The sequence below is a fragment of the Lathyrus oleraceus genome, chromosome 1 (assembly GCF_024323335.1).
Source record: "Lathyrus oleraceus cultivar Zhongwan6 chromosome 1, CAAS_Psat_ZW6_1.0, whole genome shotgun sequence".
In the NCBI taxonomy this organism is placed as follows: Eukaryota; Viridiplantae; Streptophyta; class Magnoliopsida; order Fabales; family Fabaceae; genus Lathyrus; species Lathyrus oleraceus.
In genome coordinates this window covers 413,657,745-413,684,128 of record NC_066579.1, presented here as the reverse complement: position 1 = coordinate 413,684,128, position 26,384 = coordinate 413,657,745, and the positions used below count along the sequence as shown (strand labels likewise).

General features: G+C 34.7%; 1 protein-coding gene across 1 annotated transcript; it reads right to left on the bottom strand.

The window, feature by feature from the left end:
- Positions 1-21,476: 21,476 nt before the first annotated feature.
- On the bottom strand, positions 21,477-22,826 carry LOC127076956 (long-chain-alcohol O-fatty-acyltransferase). Its single transcript, XM_051018689.1, has one exon. It carries the CDS (start codon positions 22,653-22,655, stop codon positions 21,588-21,590), a length of 1,068 nt encoding a protein of 355 aa, XP_050874646.1. The 5' UTR covers positions 22,656-22,826; the 3' UTR covers positions 21,477-21,587.
- Positions 22,827-26,384: the final 3,558 nt, after the last annotated feature.

The following is a 26,384-nucleotide window of genomic DNA, read 5'->3' as shown; positions in this document are numbered from 1 at the left end:
AATTTTCAGGCATGTTTAATGCCTGTGACCTTTTCAAAGATGTTCCTAATAACTTTTATGCTTCCTAATGCTAAGATGCACATTGAGAATAAGAGGATACCGTCCAATGTACAAAACGCTAAAGAATCCTAGTTTTAACATCATACAAAATACTCCTAACAGAACTTAACGGAAGATGCACTCACATACTCCCTCTTTTTGATGTTGGCAAAACTTGAGACGACGCGTTAGTAATGAATAGCTCCTCCCCTTGAATATATGCATCATCAAACTTTATCTTGCTTCTCCCCTGTAGCGGTAAATTCATGACCATCAAGCTATGGATAAACTTGACGTCAATAAAACCAGAGTTGCCACCGAACTTTTATTGTTTCCAAAGGAAAAGGGCACAAATACGAACAAAACCCAAAGATAAGAAGTTTTCAAATCAAAACTAATAAAATGTCAGAGATTACAGGTAAGGGGGTTGATTACACAGAGGGAAGGTGTTAGCACCCAAAGTGACATAAGTACTCCTAGGGAACCCTTTTTTGTATGCAAGTAATTTGGTCAAAATGATGTTTGATAAAAATATAGAGTGGGGAGATGAGAAAAGAATTCATTAATTATATTTTTGTATTTGACAAGACCTTTGGACTCATGCCTACGTACCAACATAAAAATAAGGGATCAAAACCCCGTAGTTCGTGGTAAAAATTTCAAAGAAGTTAGTGAATTGCTTTTAACAAAAGTTTAGCAGAAAAGGCACAAAATGCCAAATATTTGAATGAAGTTGTTAGTTCTTTTTGTCTTTTTGAAATTAAAGTCAATATTGTTAAGTTTATTCACAAGTTTGATTAAGAAAAAGTTTGAAAATTCAATTGAATAAGGCCAAAGTTTCTAATCTTTAAAACATGTCTAAGTTAAAAAACACAAACAAAGAAGGTTTTTGAAAAGAGAGAGAGATTTTGAAATTTAAGAAGTGGGAGGAGATGAAGGGACTATCCTAGACAAAAATTAAAAGTTGAGGGTTGAAAATATCTTGCCAATGGGATGCAATCCAACAGACAAGAATGTCATATAGAAACCCATTTTCCTTTGGACTTTTAGTAAGCAACAAACATAAGAAATATCCAAGGAAACCATATGAAGACCATGTCATCAAATAAAGATAGCCAGAATATCCAAGCAAGCAATCTAATAGCTAACAGTCTTCAATTTCTTCCAATGCATCATATGAAAAATATTCCTTACCCAACTCAGAACAAACATCAGACATCAACAATAATAACAGTATAACAAGTAAGCACAAAGTCAAAGTGACAGATGAGTCAAAGTCATTCAAGGCTCTTGCATCAAATGAAAGGCATAATCAAGGATATCTCAGTCTCAGATAGTGGCATTGTCCAAGTCCTTAAAGCATAGGGAAGTTTCCTAATTCTAAGTCCAAGAGTTCAGATCAAGTCCAACAGTCCACCAAGATGTTTTGTTAGGGTTTTTGTTGTTATTATGTGTTTTAAGGTCCTAAGACCACAAACAAAATCAAAACAAACAAATAAATATATACAAATACAAGATATGACTCAAATGAGCAAAGTGAAAATGATTGAAACATAAACAAGTTGCATGAAATGTAAATGGCAGATGAATGATAAAGGTACTAAAATTTAAAATGCATTAAGTAAAGTACTTGAAATTAAAGAAAAATTAATAAAGTGTTAGTAAAATGTTAGTGAAGAGTTTTAATTGTTAAGTCATTCTTTGGGGAACACTCAACCATTCATTCACAAGCATGACTCCTTGAACCAAGACATCATCCATGAGAAGGGCTCCAACTTGGATAAATCAACAAGTATGCCATTAGCTCTCATGAAAGGAAAAAAGTTCAAGTCTTCACATAATGCCATGAAGAATGAGAGACTTACGATCTCACTTACAAGAATGATATGCCTTTTGGGACAAATTTAGCTATATGTTAAGCAATTGTAATTGGACTTATGTAGAAGTCACAACTATTTGAGGTCGGGCAATAAAAATATGGGTGTTAATGTTTGTTAGAGATTTGGTACAAAGAACCAAACTCCTAAAATATACCACACACTAAAAAAAGGAGGAACCTATCTCAGTCTGGCTCATGTTGATTCATCTGACACAAGGTCATTGATGAATCAACTAGCATTAAACATGAAGAGAATTCATTGGTCAATGATGGATTTAGGAAGAATAGGGATGAAGATGAAAAGGGAAGGGAAAATAGAAACCCAAATTGATCATGGGAGGAATTTCATCTTATCAATACTATTCATTCATTTTGGGAGATGAAATGTACATTTCATCAATCCCCTAAATCCAATATTATTGGTCAAACAAAAGTCAAATCAACCATGATCAAGGCCAAACATAAAGTCAAACATCACAAGACCATAGAAATGGCTCAGCATAATTTTCATTCAATTATTCAATTAAAAATCAATTTAAAATGAATTAAAATACATTTTAAAATGGACAAAACCTCAAATCCCTTAAAAACACCAAATAAATGACCAAGAGATTTATCCTAGGTCAAACGAGGTCAAAGAACCTTAGACAAAAAATTTCATGATTTTTAGAAAGTCATAATTATTTTTAAAATATTTAAAACAAGTGGAAAATATTTTAATTCACAAAAATATCATAATTAATCTAAAAAATGATTTTAATTCAAAATATGGAAAAGGAAAATATTTAAATATTTTTGGTGAAAGTCCCATATTTTTTGGATTAAAAATGAAATTTCTATGAATTAAATAAAATAAATTGATTAAATGAAAAATCAGATTTAGAAAAGAAAATAGAAAAAATGAGGGCCATCAGATCCCCCTCATTAATTGAGGTGACAAATCTGATGGCATAGCGTGCACGTTCCACCATAGTCTTCAGTCAACGCGACATAGGCTTGGTAATCAAAACAGATGGCTAAGATTAAAACATTTTAAACAGATCAAATGGCCAGGAAACGTGACAATACATCACCGGAGCCCTAGCTCCGGTTGTTTTCTCTGGTGGACCTCATCGGACTGGTCCACCACCAACCATCAAGAAAATGAAAATTAAGGGCACTATTTTAAAAAAGCTCAGGAGCTCGAATCTAGTCTCAATTTCACCTAATTCCAAATATATTAAGAGATATGAGGAATTGAATTTTGAGGTACACGATTTGAGTTGCTTCGATTTGACCTAAAAGTAACTCAATCTTGTTGCCTATATTGGTAGGACTTCAGACAACCAATAAACAAGTAGAATAATGGAGAATTGATTGAGAATCGAAGGATTGAAGTTTTGGAAAATCACCTTCGGGTAGCAGTGATTTGACTGGATCTTGATGCAATTTCAATTGGTTCTTCCTCCTCTTGCTTGCAGTGATCAATTGAGATAAAAATGGCTACGAATCCTTGTAGTTCTTGTTCACAAACAGAAGTTGAATCAAGAACTCGATTTCAATGAAATCCTCAAGGAATTCTATAGAGTAGGATTCTGAGTTTGCTTGGCAAGGCTTGGGCAGGGTGTGTGTATCATTTCTGAAGCAATGCACTTGTATTCAATGCCTTTTTTATTCCCTTAAAAAAAATTATATTTCTACATTTTGTATTCTGCAATATTATTTTCCACTGCATAACTCTAGAATTTTTCTAAATTTTTTTTCAAACTCTAATTCTAATTCTAAATTTTTTTCAAATCCAAGTTTTTCTGAAACACGCAATTCTTCCCTCTCTAGTGTCCAAAGTCACATGTTCAACTATTATGAGGCATTCCAAAAAGGGGGTAATCAATTAGGTCTAAGAGCTAATCGATCATACAATGTAAAAGTTCTCTCATTCTGAATATTTTGAATTCTTAGTCAACTAGGTAGGCACAAAAACAATTTTTTTGTACATTTAATAAAAATATAGAGGTTTTCTAATCATTGGAAAGTGCATATGTGATTTGGCTTAGTAAAGTCGAGAGTTAGTCTGATACCTTAACATACATTGATCACTCACCACAGACTCGGCGAGCTTTGACACTTTCTCTCTTTCACGACTCTGAAGCTTATGGTTCCTTGCCATATTATCTTTGACTTTAGTACTTCATTGGAATCTTGAATCTTTTTTTGAGGAAATGATGCAGCCGCAAGTGCACGATTTTCGCGAAGTAATAAAATAGATATCGAACCACGAAGACCAATGGTTTAAGTACAAAATTCTTGTCCGATCAGTGTATATCTAGAGAAATCAAAAATAGGCATTTTGGTAAACAACTTAATGAAAAAAGAAATTAAACGAAAACAGGTTAAAGGAAAAATTACTTAATTCTCAAATTGGGGCAAACACGACCCAGGGTTACAACTCATTTTTCTAACACAATCACACAATCCTTGTTACATCTATTATGAAAATTTTGCATAAATTATAGAAAATATATAAAATTGGGCACTGTCTGCTTTCGCCAGCGCATTGCCCCTATCGATGATGAATAATCTATCGGCTTTCGCATCATCCGAATTATTCTTCGACTAGTCGTTACTTTTTCCTAGCTATATGTTTTCTAAAAATTTTCCAAGCACTTTCGCTGCTTTGGATTAGGTTTTGAAAATCTTTGTCATGGTATCGACACATATCCTTTCAAACTACATTCGATACCTAAGAACTACTTACTTTGGTAACGAGGTTTGAATGCATGAACTCAGATTATAAAATAAGTTTAATTAAAATTCTCGCGATCAATAGTAATAGATCATATGATAGGTCATGAAATAATCCCCATAGCCCCTTGTCCCTAAAGAACTACTCACTCATGGTGAGGGCAAACACAATTACAATGGTATTCATCATTAGACTCATAATAATCAATCACAACAAATAATTAATAGAAACAAAATAAATTATAAAACCTGAATTATGAAAAAACCTTGTTCCACAAATTTCTCCCTTGGAGACTTGAGTTATAGAGAAAATAGAACAAAAGATACGTAGAAAACTAGGAATGAAAATTGAAATAAAAGTTGGATCCCTAAACTCATAACAGTCTATGGGTTTTACAGAAAAATAGTAAAAGTGTATAATATCTTTGGTTCAAAGAGAATTATTCAGATTTGAGACAAATCAAATATTGCCTCAGAGCCACAATAAAAGAAGATCAACCTAATTAAGGAAACAAAACAATTGTGACAATTTTCTCTCGTCTCCCTGCTATGGCCCGTAGTAGCTTCTACATGTTCCCGTAGCAAGCCTATGACATTAGTATTAGGAATCATCAAATGGGGGCGCCTAGGGTTGTTGCTGCTTCGACCCGTAATAGCTGCTACAAGTGGTCGTAGTAGCTCATTGGTTTTTGTATGGGAGAAAATATCTTTTGGTCGTTTTGCCTCGTTTTTCTTTTCTTGGATCCCTCTTTGTCTTGGATTCTCATTAGACCCTGAAATTAGCAAGAAATCACAAAGCAAAGCATAAAACATGACAATTGAAAGTAAATCGAACGAAATGCGGTAAATACTAAAGGAAAATGACTAGAAATAATGATGCAAGGACCACTTATCAAACTTCCCCAAACTTAGACCATTGATTATCCTCAAGCAACAAAGCTTGCATTTATGATTTTTCGGATCGAGCAGTCATATCATGATAAAGCATATGAAAATGGGGTCAGTGGTACTCAAATATCTTTGTTCTAATTGGCTAGGCCTAGTTCTCTTAGTAGTCATTCCTCAATGAAGGTATTCACAATAAAACTAACCACAATGAATCCACATACTTAAGTTTCCCTTTCGGGCACCTCTTCAACTATGCTTTGGGCTTAAGTCTATTTTTTTGTTTCCTTCCCCTTTCTTACCTCAAACTATATATATATTCTCATCTTACTCACAACCTAAGTTTAACACGAAAAAGAAATTTGTATGGTCCTAGTTTTGGAAAAGCTACGAAAAAACGATCTTATTGAAACAAACATATTGAAAATAGCTAGAAATAAGAACATAAAAATGCAAGAAATAAAAGTGCAAGAAAAAAATAAAGAAAAATGAAAGAAATATAAATAAATACTCCCCCCTCAAACTTGAACCAAACATTGTCCTCAATGTTTTAGCGCAAGAAAGAGGGAGTGGAACTCACAAGAACCTCACTCGAGAGTTTAGAACCGCAACATGAGTTGTTGCATCATTGCTTGGACGTCATCCAAGCCCACTCCTTGCCTATTTTGTTCAACCTTCATCCTTTGGATCTCCTATTGGACCCACTTTCACCTATCTTGGTATTTATTCGAAGCGTCTAATTTGTATTGGGTGGGAAGTGTGGATGGAGGAACAACGTCATCATCCATGCTGGTACCTTGGCAAAGTGGTCTTCCGCTTGACGAGCGTGGAGTACCGCTTAACTTGTGAATCATCTTCAAAGACAATGTTGTAAGGATTTGATGAATATGTGCTTCCCCTATTTTGAGGCCTTAATGACTCTGTCGCTTGTTTTCCCTTGTCGGACATCTTAGGTCCCATTGATGCGTGAAGCTTTGAGAAATTTTTAAAGAGGAGAATTTGGGGAATATGTGCTTGCAATTAGGACTGGGATGGTGGACAATGAAGTTTTTGTGAATGTGGTTTGGTTGTTAGGTATAGTATGAGGTTAAAGGTGGAAGTTTTATATTTGACAGTTAATGGAAATTTTGTGAAGGTTTAGAAAAGGTTTGAAGAATTTGGAGAAGATGAGAGATTTTGGTAGAGAGTGAATAATGATAATGATAGTTAGAAAATCAGATTTGGTGTATTTAAATAAAGTTAATGGGTGATTATTGGTGTAATTAGATGTGTGTAGGGTCCCAAGAAAAGATTTGAGTTTGAAAAGATTCAAAAAAATAACATCTCCCCCTGCATTCTGTGTTACGACCTGTAGCACGTGCTACGGTCGCCCATAGTAAGGCGTTGTTTCCCAATCGTTTTGTTGGAATTTTAGGGCTTTTAGGGTTGGGCCTGATATGGCCCATAGCAAGTACTACGGGTACCCGTAGTAGGCCTTATCTTTTTTATGGGGGATTTTGTTTTCTTGGGGTTTTGGGGTTTTCTTCAGGGCATGATTCCATGAATAGTTTTTCTCAACTTTTTCCAACAATTTGATACTTGTTCGAATTCGTTATTGTGAGTTTTTTATTAACTGAAAAAGAAACAAAACAAAAAGAAACAAATTAGTGCGAAAAAGTGTGGGTTGCCTCCCACAAAGCATTTTGTTTAAGGTCGTTTGTCTCGACCACCTACACCCTCAACTAAAGAGGGTGCCTTCTTCAAATTTGAATCCTTAATATGTCCTTTAGCCACTGATGGGACCCGATTTACTTTAGACATCCGTGCCATGTAACCTTCTTCTTTTCTCTTACTCCTATGTGGAGGCTCATACTTTTGATACAAACTTTCTCTTTCACTCTCTTCTTATCCTTACACTCATTCTTATTTGGCCTTAGACAAGCCTTATGGTTCTTGGACTCATTACCTTTCTTAATAGATGCATTGAGGCCTTGGTTAGTGGTGTGGAATTTTCCACTAAGGCTTCTTCATAGCCCTCGATTTTGGAATCGACCTTCTCAACCTTAGAGCTACTAAGTGTCATACCCCAATTTTGTTTGGGCATTTTAAAACTTTCATACATTCTACTTTACTTCATTTCGTATCACCTACATAACATAACATGCCTTTCTTCAAGCATAATGCCCAAACAAAATTGCTCAATAATTTGTGTTTCTTTGATTTATAGACATATTAATCGATATTGCTCAATAATTTGTGTTTCTTTGATTTAATCTTGACCACTGAACTGAGGTTAACCAATGGCTCATGTTTGCAATCCATGTGATTTCTTACCAACTAATAAAATAAAATAACAAAAGAAAATGAATAAGAAAATCATTCAAAAATATCTCCCAAATCCACTAAAGAGGGGACACATGGCATATAGAGAGTAAGAGAAGGGCGCGTGGGTTTTTGGGAATAGAATCATAATTTTTTCTCCACTATATGGTGGGTATGTTGAGGATAATGGGGAGGAGGTGATGACATTTCAAAGATTCTCTCTCATCAAAAAAGAAAACGGTTTTGAGACTCATTAAATAAGAGTCACATAACTGGCAATGAAAACCAATCACCTTCCAAGAAAGAAACCCTCATGCGTCTCTCTCCCTTAAAAAATCACCTGTCATTTTCTTCTTTTTGACACCTTCAAAAACACACCTCCATTCAAAAACTACTATCTTCAACCTTCTCCAACCGTGACCACAACAGTGCACCAAAACCTTTCAACATCTCCTTAACCTTTGTCCGATTGTCACTTCCCAACCCTTCCTTTAAACCACATCAAATTTTTCTTCCTCCTTCAACTCACCAAAACGATGGAGCTCCGACCTACAACACCTCAAAAACCTCCGCCTCTCTTCATACTCTTCAACACCGCATCAACTCAATGCTCACAACAACTACAACCATTCCACCATAACACCTCAAAATTGCTTCCTCCTCCACGCGTAAACCACCATCTAAGCTCTTCCACCATCACATAGTCAGAACAACTCACCCCCATCCACCAAACTTCCGTTTTCACCATCACAACACATTTGTCATCCATCCTACAACCTGCTCTTTCTCCGATCCCCACTCAACACATAATTCTAACTATGATCACTTGGAGTTATGGTGGTAAACACACTTATGTTGAAAGATCTTGAGATGATTAGAAATCAAGAATTACATTACAGAGATCAAGAAAAGACTTTACAATATTGAAGGTATTTTCGTTCGGTGTTTACTAGTATATATTTATTGTTAATGAAGGATGCAGTTGCGCTCCGGATTTGCCTCGGGCACGAGATGAAGCGAGAGTTATTACAATGTCTTGGACTTACAAGATTTTATTCCTAAAAACATCGAAAGCGTTTTTGGTTTTAAATCTCCTTCTCCCGCCATCTGCAACCCTACTCACGAAGCAACAAACATAACTACATCTCTAGCCACACCGCTTTTACTTTCGCCACCGTCAATCTCACTTCTCTTTCCGCCTTCGATAAAACTGCATAACTCTGTTCTACTTTTTTTTTCTTTTTTACTGTCGACCTCCATGTTACTGTTAGTTTGAGTAGTTTAATTATTACACCTTTGGTTTCTTTTAAGTGTCATTTTTTGACTTTTTACACATACCAAGAAAGCTAATCATTATGGTTACTTTTCAAACAATAATTCTTCTTTTACCTGAAATACCCTTAATTATTTATTACATTCATTTTACTTTTTATCTCTCTGTAATAATTATATAGGGGTAATTTTGATAAATGTGCAATTAATATTATCTTAAATTTGCTAGTGACAATTAATACTACCTTTTATTTTTGTTCAACTATTATTTAGAATTGGTTTATTTTAAGAATATACTTATTGGTTTTGTTTACTTGTTAAAAATTGTTTACATTTTATTTTTAAAAAAAAAGACAATCTAGATGTATTGATTAAGTAGAACTCTAATTCTTTTATTTAGGCCTTGATGTATATTTTGATTCGATTACGCTGTCTATGCTGATTTTATTTCATATTTGAACACAGTAACATTTTGTAATATTTGTACTGATATATGCTTGTGTTGATGTTGCTGCTCATTTTATATCGCATTGCGTAAATCGGATTTTAATCCGCGGATTTGGAAATTTTATGTCGTTAAGCCGCTAAAATCATTGATATGACATTTTCGCCGTGTTCTGATCCTTACGTACGACACTTCGATTTCGTTGTCGCTATGTACAATCCGACTTTGAGCAGATTATGATTAACTCGCTTCTGTTATTTTACACTCGATCTTGTTGCTTATTCTTTGATTAAGTTATTTAATTAATTAAAGTTTGATTAATTAAATAATTTTGTTAATTAATTTTAGTTAACTTGATTATTTAATCACATTAATTTTTAATCAAACAATTTTGATTAGCTTAATTAAGTGATTTAATCAAATTTTAATCAATTGATTTTTGTTAATTAAATATTGATCGACTTATTTCACTATCATTTCAACAATCATTTTCAAACCAAGCCCATTAAATCTCATTCCTATTCCAAACTATTTCGAAACCATTTTCATAATTCATTTCATCCCATTCAATGCAAATAAAAACCTTGATAAACATGGAGTGCTTTTTTCCTAATTCAAATCAAAACACTTAACCATACTTAAAAGCAATTTCAAAAGGTGAAAAAAGAGATGATCTGGAGCCTTCAATTCCTCTCCTTGATTGTTTGGTGAGTTTCCTTACTCGACCATTCGAGCAATCGTCATCTATTGAAAAACTTCTAACTTGACTCATATTAGACTCCTTTCATAATTAAAACCTAATCAAATCCATTTTCATAATATCTTGAACAAAAAAGGAAGTGGTCTAGAGCCTTCTATTCTCTTCCCTGAATACTTGGATATGGGTTGCCTTACTCGGCCATTCGAGTATTCGTCGCCATTCTAAAACACCTTAATAATATCAAATCCTTTTGCAATTAAGGATGAAAAGGGAGATGGTACAGAGATTTATATTCCTTTCCTCGATTGTTTGTATACGAGTTGCCTTACTCGACTATCCGAGTAATTATCATATGACAAAACACTCAAAACATCAAACCTATATTTTCTCGCTCTCGTGCGATCGAAACCTTTTCACAAACGAACATTGTTTAGTCCTTTCTAATATGAATACAAACTAGCGGTTAAGCCTCCACTGCGAGTAAACAAGCTAATGTTTAACTATTAGAACGCGACTTAAGTACTTGTTCATTAAAAACAATCAATCAACACTCATTTTCTACCAAGAACTACATAACTTTGAGTTCTCCATTGCACCTGGAGATACGTAGGAGCAAGATTCATGTCTTATCAAGCACTATAACAAAAAACACCAAAAATTACGTAACCTTGAGTTCTCTATCTCACCCGGAGATACGTAGAAGCGAGACCCGCAATCTTGTCAGACACATTAATAAAAAAAATTACGACCCTTTTCTTTTACTCTTTAATCTTTTAAAACTCAAAGAAAACAAATAACTTAAGTTAACAACCATCTCAAGTTTAACTAAAGAGTTCTCATTGAGTACAACGAGCATGAGGGGTGCTAATACATTTTCCTTGCGTAATCGACTCCCGAACCCAAATTTGGTTACGACAACCTGTAATACCCCAAAATTTACCTTTCATTTTTCTTGGAAGCATGGGATTGTGTTTCACATCGCATTAGCATCATACTAGGTCATACTCATTGCATACTGCATCAGTGACTTGGGAAATCGGAGTTTTATTGATCACTCCTTAACAGAAGGAGCCTACATAGAGCAAGACTGGGAATTGAATTTCATTCTCCAAATATACAAGTCTCAAGGATCTCAAGGGGTTCCATATGTCTTATTATGGTCCTTAGCTCATCAGTGGAAGATTCAGAGCTCTCAGAGTGTGCATATGGATTTAATCAAAAAAATCAGGGTTTCATGGCTACCCGCAACCGGCAAGGTTTAGTTGGAAGTAGAAGGGCTCATTCATGTCATGAAAGAGAAGAACCTAGGCCTATGAAGATCCCCAATTATCTCACAAAGATCCATTGGCAGTTAGTGTAATCACTTCCTAGTCATTTTGGCCCTAAAACCGGGGTTTGGTATAAAATCAGTTTATTTCTGATTCTTTGGGTGGAACTCTTTTCCATGGCCCTCCATATGTCCACAAGGGTCTACATACAAAAAAATCAGCTCTTTATTTGAGTCAGAGGTGCTTCAATTGATCACTGGAATCGGGAGTCAGACAGTTTGGGAAAAGTCAACTGTGAGGCCAGAAAAGTCAACTCTTGACATTTTGAAAGTGGAATCTCAAAATTCATGCCTAAGGAAGCCTACATGTGAAATTTTATCAAGGTTGGATCATGGATTCATCATTTAATCAGGAGTTGGAAAAGTTACCAAATTTGGAAATGGTTGACTTTCCATTTAAGGCAAGTTTTATGGTTTTTTGCACCCACTTTAAGCCTATATTACATCAAGATGCAAGCTCCATTTGAAACTTTCTCCAACATGAAAGTTGTTCCTCTTGTTCCAAGCTTTCTAGAGATATAAAGTTTGTTTCATTTGGATTAAAATTGAGAAAGTTATGCTTGGTCAAAGTAGGACTTTATTTTAGGACACTTAGAAAATTTTATAAGTCCAGAATTTACAAAATTTGTCAAGACTTATGGGCCAGATTTCTTGCACTTCAAGGCATCTTTTGGAAACGCTTTCTTTATGACAGTTGTACCTTGTTGTGTCCTCTTTCACACCTTTTTGGAACCACCCCATTTGGATCATTGGTTTGGAAGATACACTCATCTAAAGTTGGTATCATATGCTGAATTTTTTGACAGCATTTTGGCCAAACTGGCCCAGCCATTTTGCAGCCATGAGACCTGAACTTTATGGCCATTTGTCACCTCTTTCCACTCACTATTTCAAGATGTGTTCAACATGAAAGATGTTAAGCTCCCTACCCTCTTTCTACTGTTTGCATTGCCTTGTCATTTGGTCATGTATTCATCAAGTTACAATGTCTTAAAGTCACCCTGTTGGGCCATTTTTGTGCTGCACTAGAAAACCAAGCCAAACCCCAAAAACGACCAACACACCAATTTTTACCTCATTTGGTCATTTGCTTTTGGTTCACTCACTTAAGCTTTGCCACATTTAGCCATTTCTTTCCACACCTCACTTTTACACATTTTTGGTTCATTATGCACATAATCAAAAACAAATCATTCAAGCCCATTTACACACTTCAAACCCTACATATTTAAGAGCTTCTAAACCCTAGCTTGAGGTTAGTGGCTGCAGAACTTTGTGGGGAAGGCAAGTTTGTTTCATTTCAAGTTTCACTCCATTCTCTCTCACAAGCATTGAAGCGCCATTGAAGAGCATCTCATCCCTTTCCATTCCACCACTATCAAGAAGCAGTGGACTGTCTTCCACTAGGTAAGTTTGCTACTCTCTTCCATGGACGGTCTTCCACTAGGTAAGTTTGCTACTCTCTTCCATGGCCTTGCTCATTTCATGAATATTATACTTGTTCACCACTTGTTTCTTCCATGCCTACCATATATACTTCATGCTATTTTTCATTTATACCATGCCATGCCTTGCTTATTTTCCATGTTAACAATATACCATTCTTGTTTATGAACCCTCACCATGAGGTATTGTTGTCACTCAGTTTTTTGTCTTCTAGCGTTTTTAAAACAACCTTGACCAATTGACTGAATGTGACATAGCTCATTCAAATGAATATTTCATCTGCAATTGTCACGCTGGACCATGGGCCTTACCAGCACTACTATCCGCACACCTCCATGTCTGGCCCAATTCATATTTTATTTATGCATAAAAATAACGCAGGCATGGTTTGAACCCACACACGTCCAGCCATCCACCCTTGCTCTTACCACTACGGCATAAGTGGCAACTTATCTAATTACGCACCATGTTAAATAACTATTAAATTAAATAAACATTTTTATTTATTTTTGGATGTAACGCTGGCAATTCCGTGGGCTGGGCCTTGGTATCACACTGCTGTTCCCACCCCCTGCGCTGGCCCACTCACATCTTTCTATTCACATTTATTTTCATTCTCTTTTTTATTTCCATATTATTTTCTGTTTAGATTTTAATTATTTTAAAATATTTTATTTATTCATAAAAATATAAAAAAAATATTTTTTATTTTCCTTATTGTCTTATTTAATTTATTTTAATTTTAATTTTCGTTTTATTTTATGTTAATATTTTATTTTGATTATTTGTTTCAAATAGGCCATTTTAACACACTTTTTTTTCATTAATTTTATTCTCATGACTTAGAATCATTTTTAACTTCTGATTTTTGGGATGATGGTTGACCAATGTCTCATGGTCAACTTGACCTTTTATGGAATTTTTATTTCCAATTTTCAATTTATTTTTGATTTATTTCTAACCTAGTCTTGTTGCTTGACTTTTGGTTTGACCTTTGTTTTGATTCAATTAATTCAATAACCAATTTTCATTATTTTTGAAATCTTTTTGGGGGATGATGATGTCCTGACCCCATCTAACTTAGTTGAATTTTTCATAATTTTTGTGATTAATTTACTATTTATTTGACATTTTTTAAGTTGACTTGACTTTTCGGTTGACTTTTGCATGATTGATGTTATACATAGGGATTGCGTAGGGCAATTGAAGAGATCTTTTGATCCTCCCTTGTTCATCTCATATGCCATGTATTAGAGGCCATTCATCTTGATTTTATTTGATCCTTGCATCATTTCCCGATTAAATTATTCATTGGTTCTTTGTGTGCATAGTTTCACTTGTCTGATTTCATCTGATATTTTTTATACTTGTTTTCTTTCATCCATGTCTTTATTGTTTGATTGTCTAATATGTTTATACTTCTCATATATTGTTTAATGTCTTATTATTTCATTCTTTGATTATTTGACTTGATCATATACTTGTTTATATATCTTATCTGTCTGATTAATAACTGTTGCCTACTTGTATGATGTATGAGGCATTTATTCTTATTTGTTTGATTGCCATGAACAATCCCCATTCATAACAAATGTATCCCTCTCCCATGAAATGTATAATATCTATTCTTTCATTCTTTATTCATTTGTTAATACAAGAAATAAAATGAACATCCGATAACCATTTCATAACAAGATCAAAACCTCGATCCAACGTCGAGTAATCATTTTCAAAACTTAACAGAACCAACACGTATTCATCCATTTACCTTGTAAGTCGATTGCTTTATGCATCGCCATCAACCTTGTAAGTCGATTGCTTTATGCATCGCCATCAACCTTATAAGTCGATTGCTTTATGCATCGCCATCAACCTTGTAAGTCGATTGCTTTATGCATCGCCATCAACCTTGTAAGTCGATTGCTTCATGCATCGCCATCTATCCTTATCCCTAGCACCTCTCTTTGCTCCATTCGTCGATTCTTGTTCCGTTTAGGTAGCACCCATTAGATAGAACCCTTTGTATGATGACATAGGTAGGATTCCCATAACCCTTTGTATGATGACATAGGTAGGATTCCCATATCCTTTTGTATGATAACATAGGTAGGATTCCCATATCCTTTTGTATGATAACATAGGTAGGATTCCCATATCCTTTTGTATGATAACATAGGTAGGATTCCCATATCCTTTTGTATGATAACATAGGTAGGATTCCCATAACCCTTTGTATGATGACATAGGTAGGATTCCCATATCCTTTTGTATGATAACATAGGTAGGATTCCCATATCCTTTTGTATGATGACATAGGTAGGATTCCCATATCCTTTTGTATGATAACATAAGTAGGATTCCCATATCCTTTTGTATGATAACATAGGTAGGATTCCCATATCCTTTTGTATGATAACATAGGTAGGATTCCCATATCCTTTTGTATGATAACATAGGTAGGATTCCCATATTCTTTTGTATGATAACATAGGTAGAATTCCCTTATTACTTTGCATGCTAACATTAGGTAGATATCCCCATTTGTAAATCCTAACACTTAAGTACATATTGCATGACAACTTTAAGGCAGAGCTTCCCCATTCTTTTAGACCTTCCGTGCGTCTCCGATCCTGTGGCATGTCAATCCGTCCTATTGCAAAGAGGTAATCGCCTAAGACTCGATTCAGCGAGCTGCGACACCTGCTGCTAGGGCGTGAACACATTGCCCACTCTCCTTTGACACAACTGGTGTCCTCCTTTGTAAGTCCATGTTCAGATGGAAATCCCTATGTAGCCGAACTACGGCTTGCTCTGATTCTCATTCCAGATGAGATACGTAGGCATAAGACGCAATGTCTTAGCGAGCACACTCCTCTTTAACCCATAGGTAGCCGAGCTACGAAGACTCTGATTCTCATATTCATATGAGATACGTATGCAGTGGGTGCGACATCCGTGCGAGTCATTTTCTTTTGACCCTTTTCTCTTTTAGTAAATAGCACCTTAGATAAACACACACCCTTTAGACAAGAACAACAAGAGTGGATCCCGTAGAGTACTACGGATGCGTAGGGGTGCTAATACCTTCCCTTCGCATAATCGACTCCCGAACCCAAGATTTGGTTGCGACACCTTGTATTTTCCTTTCCTTTCTCCGGTTTACTTCGAGCGTTTCCTTTCCCTCCTTTGGGATAAATAACGCACGGTAGCGGCTCTTCTGTCATTTCTTCTTCGCCGGTTGTTTTTTCGCATACTATATTTTTTAGGCTGCGACACAACCATATTCATTTTCCTTTAAGGGTTTTATCGATATTTTCTCTCTCTTTCTTTGGAATAAATAAAGTTCGGTGGTGACTCTGTTCGAATCATTTTTCCGCGACTTCGCGAAAGATCATATTTTTTTAGATGCGACACTAAGCAAACTCTCTTCCAACTTAGTGGTTGGAGGAGGTTTCGGTGTGTTCTCTTGAACACAGCCGCTCAACAAGTCAATCAAATAACAAGAATCCCTTAAAAAAGGTTTCTTCGACAATTTTTCTAAAATGAATTCAATTTTCTCTTATCCTACCTCAAAGGTCAAATTCCCTCTTTTGACATCTATGATGGCCCTCTACGTAGCTAAGAAAGGCCTTTCTAAAATTATCAGGATTTGACAATCTTCATCGATGTCCATTATCACAAAGTCAACCAGCATATAATACTTTCCAACTCTCACCGGGACATCCTCTAACACACCTATCAGATACTTAACCGATCTATCGGCAAGTTGCAAAGACACATCGGTAGGCTTCATATCTCCCATAACCAACTTCTTACACACGGACAAAGGCATTAAGATAACACTAGCTCCTAAATTATGTAGCACTCTCTCAAAGTCCATGGTACATATATGACAAGGGATAGAGAAACTTGATAGATCTTTGAGCTTAAGGATTACCATGTTTTGAATCACGACACTACTATCAAGGGTCATGACCATATTTTCATGGTCCTCTAACTTTATTTTATTTGAAACGATCTCTTTTAATAACTTAGCATAAAAGGGCATTTGAGTTAGTACCTCGGTGAAAGGCATATTGAAGTGGATCTTCTTGAGAAGTTCCATGAAATTTTTGAATTAGGCCTTCACTTTGGCTTTCACAAGCCTTTACAGGAAAGGAACAATAAGTTTGTAGCAAGGAGGAGCAACATAAGGTTCCTCCTTCTCAACGTCTTCAACAACCTCCTTTTTGGGCGGTGTTGGCACACTCACTTCAACCCATCTCTCTCTCTCTCTCATACGCGCGCGCACACACACACACACACTAGAAATACCCATTTCCTTATCACTACGGGTTGTCACGATATTCAAATGTCCCTTAGGATTTTGTTCTGGTTGCCCCATAAATGATCTCTGAGGGGCGAAAGAAGCAGCTTGTTATTGTGCTACTTGGGGGATTTGAGTCTCCAACATTTTGGTATGAGTGACAACATTATCAACCTTAGTGTTCAATTGCCTAAGTGCCTCATTGTTCATGAGGTTTTGATTTCTAAACTCATCGTTTTGACGGGTTTGTGTCAAAACGAAATTTTCCATCAAAGGCTCAATATTAGATTTCTTAGGCTCAGGTTGTGTAGATTTTTGGAAACCCGGAGGTCCTATGGCTTGTTGATAAGAGAAGTTATGGTGATCATGCTACCCCATATTATAGGTGTTGGAATACATGTTGTTCCTTTGCTTATTGTTCACAAAGTTAGCATTTTCTTGAATGGATCCTCCCGTGATGATCATTTGACAATCTCTATCAGTATGCCCATTAACTCCGCATATCTCACAATAGAGAATGGCAGGGCAACAAAAGCAATAGGGGCTGGAATAATATACGTGGAAGGTGTGATGCCTAGATTATCTATCTTTTGGTAAAGAGTATCCACCTTAGTGTTCATGTGATAAAATGCATTAACCTTATAGATACCATTGATCTTAGGGGTATACTTAGTTGTAACTTGTCACATGCTTCCCCATGCAATGTGGTTTTTATCCACCTCTTCTATCAAATTATAGGTTACATCTTGAGGATTATTCATTAGGACTAATCGGAAGCTGCATCTAAGGTCATCCTTGTGGAGTAAAGGAGACCATTGTAAAAGGTATGGATGATCATCCGCTTCTCAAGCCCATGGAAAAGGAATAATCTTAAAAAATATTTATAACGCTCTCATGCGTCAAACAATGATTCTCCATCTTCTTTCCTAAAGTTATTTATCTCATTCCTAACTTAGGTTGTTTTGCTTGGAGGAAAGTACCGTGCAAGAAAGACTGATTTCAATTGGGTCCATGAAGTAATAGAAATGGTGGACAAGGATTGAATCCAAGCCCGCACATAGTCTCTAAAATAAATAGGAAATAGACGAAGACAAATGATGTCTTGGTCAAAACCAAGCTATCAACAAAATGTTTTGTTGGGAATAGCATAATCGTTAGGGATTTGAGTATCAACCCGAACGGCCATAGCTTGTAATCTAAGATTTCTGTGTCTCTCGAGTAAGAAACGTTCGATTTCGTCTACTGGCTCAACTGAGCTATCAACAAAATGAGTTCTACACATAAAAGAGCAACAAGAACAACAACAAACATAATAAAATAAACAGAAAAGTAAGCTTTAGTCTATACGATGATCAAACAAAAATTGAATATTATACGCCATTGGTCCCCGACAACGACACCAAAAATATGATGCAACTGCAAGTGTACGAATTTTGCAAAGTAACAAAATAGATATCGAACCACAAAGACCATTGGTTTAAGTACTGAATTCTTATCCTATCAGAGTATATTTAGAGAAATCGAAAATAGGGATTTTGGTAAACAACTTAACGGATAAAGCAATTAAATGAAAATAACTTAATGGAAAAATAACTTAAATCTTCAATTGGGGAAAACAGAACCCGGCGTTATAGTTCATTTTCTTACACAATCACACGATCCTTGTTTTATATATTATGAGAAATTTGCATAAATGATAGAAAATAGATAAAATTGGGCACTTCCTACTTTCGTTAGCGCATTGCCTCTATCGACGACAAATAACCCATCGGCGTTCGCATCATCCAGATTATTCTTTGACGATTCATTACTTTTTCTTAGCTATATGTTTTTTTTAAATTCGTCAAAGCTTTGATGCTTTGGATTAGGTAGTTTAAAAATCTACCCTCCAGTGTCGACACATATCCTTTCAGACTACTGTTGATACATGAGAACAAATTACTTTCGTAACGAAGCTGGAATGCATGAACTCAGATTATAAAATAAGTTTAATTAAAATTCTCACAATCGATAGTACGGGATCATACGATAGGTCATGAAGTAATCCTCTTAACCCTTAGAGAACTACTCACTCATTATGAGGACAAACACAATCACAATGGTATTCATCAATAGACGCATAACAATCAATCACAACCGATTAATAATAAAAAGAGAAAGAATTATAGAACCTGAAATAAGAATAAACCTTGTTCCTAAAATTTCTCCCTTGGAGACTTGAGTTACAAAGAAAAATAGAAAAGATTCGTAGAAAACTAGGAACAAAAATTGGAATAACAGTTGGATCCCTAAACTCATAACAGACTATGAGTTTTATAGCAAAATAGTAAAAGTACATAATATCTTTGGTTCAATGAGAATTATTCAGATTTGAGACAAATCAAATATTGCCTAGGAGTCACAATAAAAGAAGATGAACCTAATTAAGGAAACAAAACAATTATGACAACTTTTTGTTGCCTCCCTACTACGACTCGTAGCAGGCCTTTGACGTTAGTACTGGGAAGCATCAAAGGAGGGTGCCTATGGCTCTTGCTGCTATGGGTAGCTATAGCAACTACCTTGTTTTTGTACGGGAGAAAATGACTTTTTGTCATTTTTCCCATTTTGCTTGTCTTTGATCCCTCTTTGTCTTGGATGCTCGTTAGACCCTAAATTAGCAAGAAAGCACAAACGAAAGCATAAAATATGACAATTGAAAGTAAACTGAACGAAATGAGGTAAAATACTAAAGGAAAACTACTAGAAATAACGATGTAATGACCACTTATTAGGAGACTCGAGATAGCTCTTCAAGATAAACATTATCGTAAGACACACTGCTCGATCATAGATCTTCTTGGACTTCACTGACTGTTGCTTGACATAAGGTGTTGTCCTTCACAGACATGCTTTGACATCTTGATTTCCAAGCATTACAACTTGATCACAAGTTTGTCAGCACAATAATCGAGCTTTGATATCTTGAGCACAACTTGATCATGTCAACATATCTTTGATATCTTGGGCACATCCTGATATCACAACAGATGACATCTAGATAGATATTCAAGCATCACCACTTGATCTTTAAGCACCACAACTTGATCTCGTCATATGATAACTTCAATTGTCATCATCTACACCAACAAGCCTTAACAACCATTCTTATGAATAATTTTTAAGAACATTGTCAACATTAAAACCAAATAGATCATTACATAAGTCATATCTGCAATTACATAGATCCACACATATTTTTCAAAAACTATTCTATAAATCAATTTTGAAAACCATTTCAAAAAATAAAATAAAATAAAATCTGATTGATAATTTTATTTTTAAAAACTATTTTAGAGACGAGAAAAATTATATTATAAAATTGTAAAATATTACGAATTTGTCATTGTACTCATTTTCCGAATTCATTTATGTTCCCAAAATCGAAAACTAAAAGCTAAAACCTTTAAATTTTATTTTAATTTTTAATGCTCACGAATAGATGATTTTTAAAAATAATTATGTAAAACTATGTTACCAAACAAATCATATTATTTTTAATTTTAATTAAAAAATATTTTACAAGACTAAATCAAACAAACTTCTAACTTTTTAAAATACAAATCCATACGAGATATGTTAAACCAGTAAAAAGAGAATTTATTAATAAAATAAGAGATTAAAGGTAGTGCACTGTCAGTGTAAACTATTTTTACAACAACATCCAATATAAGTATAACGTTATGTCATGTCATACCAGTATTTTAAAATTAAATGTGTGATTTGGCGGGATACACGTCTATGTAAAAATATTTTCCGTTGTTAGTGCATAATCTTTTTTTCTCTTAAAATAATACTAAAAAACATTTTAATAATAATTGATAAAATACCCACCTCATACACAATATTCTTTGTACCTTTTTAAAATTGCTTTATTATTAATTTTTATCGTTTTTTAAACACCGTTTTATGATTTGTAATAGTTTTAATTGTATTTTTTCAAAATTATTAATAATTATTTATTATAAAAAGGAAAATTTAAATTAATTAATAAATAATTAAGAATATTATTATAAATAAAAGTACAATTAATGTTCAAAAAATAGGAGTAAAACTTATAGAATATGTAAAAAATAAACAAAATATTAACACTTATAAAAAAAAACAGATGAAATATAAACCAAAAGAATCTAATGAACTTGTGCTACACGAAAAAAACAAAGATGAATTAATTAATACAAACAAAATAAAAGCGTATCTCCCAAGAATACATATTTTAGAAGAAAATCAAACCCTTACTAGATGGTACACGTCATTCAAAAACTGATTCAAAGCACTCAACTCTCTCGATGCCTTTTCATAAACACGACACCTTACCAGCGCCGGCACAAACAGCCACAACGTCGTATACATCACAAACGCCACCGTGAGCAACCACGAAACCACCGTCGGTAACCGCACCTTCTCTCCAAAAGCTTTTTTAATCCCAACTTGAACAGCCAAACACACCCCATGTAAAATAAAAAAGCACGTTGCATCCCACGAGGGTTCCCAAGTTTCCCACGTGCGTTTCTCTCTTTTGATGTAATAAAAAACAACTTCATGCATTATAGCCGACACGGTGAATGTGGCGAGAATCGCGGGTAGTGGGGCCCACTTTCTTCCAATCCAACGACTGCAAAAAGTCATCACTGGTTCGTATACGGTGGGGTGTAGTAAGCGATTCACCGAAATATTCCACCTTTTCCCCCAAAATTCTTGAAGGGAAGTGCTTAGATATGGCTTATCAAATTGTGGTTCTAACTCAACACTCAGAAGCTTTCTAGTAAAAGTTGAAGCCAAAGCAAAGAAAAACTCAAGACCAATATACATGTGGAGGGTGTATAATAAAAAAACAAATTTTGGATGGAAATTTTCTTTTTTACTATATAATGGAATTAACAAAGCCAATATGATAATAATAGTTGTGTATACATACTTAAGGGTTGGTTTTGAGTTTGATTTGTGGTCTTTTTTGTGGTTATTATTGGTTTGGTTTTGGAATTTGATGGGGAGGCATGCTAAGGAGATGAAGTGAAGTAAAGAGAGAGGAGGGTTAGTTGATAGAGGACCTTTGTTAAAGGCAAAGAGAAAGAGTTTGAAGGTGGAAAGCCAACCTATGAAGAAAGAAGAGGGGCCTCCAAGGTGGATTGAGGTGAGTCTTAGAGGGAGGAGAAAGAGGAGGATTATGGCAGGGATGAGAGCTATGAGTCTTGGTGTGCCATGAGAGATTAGGTTACCAATTGTGTAGCAATAGGACATTGTTGATGCAACTATGGTCCATACCATGATGAAATTGTTGATTTCTCCATCCATCTTTGATCTTGATTTGTGAACCTTTCTTTGTTTCTCTTTTTATGTTTGGTTAGTAGTAGAGGGAGGAGGGTAGGGCACTAGTGCACCGTGTGTGAAGCATTTATTATGCTTATTAATTTCTATACGTTTTTGGACTCTATAACACAGTGTACTTTAGTGTCTTATAACATATTAAAAGAAAAACGTTGCATTTTCATCCAAATAAAACGTACTAGTATATACTATATGTGGTAGTTGGTAATTCACTATATCAATTAATTTTTAACTAGTTATGAGATATTTTAATTTATTGACTTGTTTTAAATGTTATATTGTTCCCAATTCAATTCATAGTAATTTATAACGAATTTGTATTTGTTAAAATATTGTTATTTGTTATAAGGTAAATTTCATTCATAATGATTAAATTTTATCCGATGGTCTTTTTGGTTCATTTGTTCAATGTTGAAGTTGTAATTTTTGTAAATATGAAAGAAATAATAGTAGCAAACTCATTCATTAAAGATACCATAGATAGTGTTTGAGAAACGTGCGAGAGTGACTAATTCATTTTATTGAATCTAACTACTAACATAAATTAAATTATGCAAAAACAAAAAAATTGTTAGAAAAGATGGGTTGTCTCCCATTAGCTTGACTGTTGGATTCAAGGTTCCTAAAGTATTAGAGAAACTTTTTCATTTAAATTTTTTCTTCCATAATAATGTTTTAACCTTTGTCCATTTACTTAAATCTCCTAATATCACTTGGATCTTGAATTTCAATAGCACCGCTTTGATAAACTTATGTGACTACAAACGGCCATAACCACTTTGAATTCAGTTTTGTTGGAAAAAGATGCAGTCTTGAATTAAACAGTAAGACTTGTTGTCCTACTTGAAAATTTCGTTTCACCAACTTTTTATCATGATATCTTTTCGTCCTTTCCTTGTAAATCAACGCATTCTCATAAGCAGATAATCACATCTCCTCCAATTCATCTAATTTCAATAATCTCTTCCTCCCAACCAACTTTTCGTCAAAAATTAGGAATTTTACAGCCCAATAAGTTTTATGCTCCATTTATACAAGGAGATGACATGCCTTACCATAAACAAGTTGATACGGAGAGAAGCCTAAATGTGTCTTGAAGGTTGTTCTATACGCCCAAATAGTATCGTCCACTTTTTTCGACCAATCTTTTTGTGATGTTGCAACTATTTTCTCCTGAATTTGTTCTAGTTTTTAGTTCGGCACTTCGACTTGGTCACAGGTCTGAGGGTGGTACGGAGCTGGCACTTTATATTTAACATTATATTTTTCTGGAAATCTTTTCAAATATTTGTTGCAAAAATGTGTCCCTTCATCACTGATCAACACTCTAGGTACACCGAACCTAGAAAAAATATTCTTTTTCGAAAAACCAGTAATAATGTGGACGTCATTAGCACTACAAACAATTGCCTCAACCCACTTAGTAACATAATTAACACATCCGAGAATATAAAGATACGAATTTGATTCGGGAAATGGACCCATGAAATCGATTCCCGAACAATCAAACGGTTAACCTCGAGCATAATATTCAAAGGCATCGCATCTCGTGTTGAGATGTTACCAATTATGTTTCACTCGGGGCATGTAGATACATATAACTTACAATCGTTAAATAAAGTTGGCCATCAAAACCCATTTTGCAGTATTTTGGCTGCAGTTCTTTTGCCACTATGGTCTCCTCCATATGCCGAGCTATGGAAATTCCAAACAATGTTGTCTTCTTATTTACCTGCAGCACACCTGTGAAGTAAACCATCATGACTTCTTTTAAACAAGTATGAATCATCTCGCACAAAAAAATTTCTTCTTTATAAAAGTGTTTCCATTGCTCCAAGTATACTCTTCTGATACAACCTGTGTAGCCTTATAATTTGCCATATCCGTAAACCAAGTTCTTTCACGGATTGCCATTAGTGGCTCGTCAGGAAATGTCTCTATAATACTTTGATTATTTTTGGTCACTTCAACCTTTTGCTAACCTGGAGAGGTGATCTGCAACAACATTTTCTACCCTTTTCTTATCTTTAATTTCTAGATCAAATTCTTACAGCAAGAGCACTCATCTTAACAATCTTGGCTTTGAGTCACTTTTATTGAACAGATACTTCAAAGTTGCTTGATCTGTATAAATAATAACCTTTGAACCTATTAAATATGGGCGAAATTTTTCCAAAGTAAATACTACTGCTAGTAATTCTTTTTCAGTAGTAGTGTAGTTAACCTGATTTCCATTTAAAACTTTGCTCGCGTAGTAAATTGCATGGAAATTGTTTAGATGTTGTTGGCCAAGCACTGCGCCAACAGCATAATTGCTTGCATCACACATAATTTCAAATGGTAATTCCCAATTGGGTGACACAATTATTGGGGTGGTTATCAATTTATTTTTATGACACAAAAAAAGTGTAGACAATCTTTATCAAATTTAAATTCATTTTCTTTGATCAGTAGGTTACATAGAAGTTTTGTAATTTTTGAAAAATCTTTAATGAATCGCTTGTAAAAACCTGCATGACCTAGGAAACTCCTGACTCCTTTAACATTTACGGGAGGGGGAAGTTTTTCTATCACCTAAGTTTTGGCTTGATCGACTTCTATTCCTTTAGCCGAAATCTTATCGCCGAGAATAATGCCTTCAGTCACCATAAAATGAAAATTTTCCAATTCAAAACTAGGTTTGTCTCGATGCATCTTCTTAGGATATTATTTAATCAATCAAGACAACAATCAAATGAAGTACCGAATACAAAAACGTCATCCATAAATACCTCTATCAAATTTTCAATCATGTTAGAGAAAATAGAAAGCATGCACCTTTGGAACGTTGCCGGAGCATTACATAATCTGAAAGGCATCCTTCGATACGAAAAGACTCTGAATGGGCATGTGAATGCTATTTTCTCCTGATCAACTAGATTTACGACAATTTGATTGTACCCTGACTATCCATCTAGAAAATAGTAAAAGGTTTGTCGTGCTAGTTTTTCAAGCATTTTATCCATGGGTGGCAAGGGAAAATGATCCTTACGTGTAGCGAGGTTTAACCTGCGATAATCAATATACATTCTCTATCTCATAACAGTAAGGGTTGGGATTAGTTCATTTTTTTCATTACGTATAACAGTGGTACCTCGTTTTTTGGAACCACATGGAGTGAGCTTACCTAACCACTATCAAAAATAGCAATAGGACATTGTTGATGCAACTATGGTCCATACCATGATGAAATTGTTGATTTCTCCATCCATCTTTGATCTTGATTTGTGAACCTTTCTTTGTTTCTCTTTTTATGTTTGGTTAGTAGTAGAGGGAGGAGGGTAGGGCACTAGTGCACCGTGTGTGAAGCATTTATTATGCTTATTAATTTCTGTACGTTTTTGGACTCTATAACACAGTGTACTTTAGTGTCTTATAACATATTAAAAGAAAAACGTTGCATTTTCATCCAAATAAAACGTACTAGTATATACTATATGTGGTAGTTGGTAATTCACTATATCAATTAATTTTTAACTAGTTATGAGATATTTTAATTTATTGACTTGTTTTAAATGTTATATTGTTCCCAATTCAATTCATAGTAATTTATAACGAATTTGTATTTGTTAAAATATTGTTATTTGTTATAAGGTAAATTTCATTCATAATGATTAAATTTTATCCGATGGTCTTTTTGGTTCATTTGTTCAATGT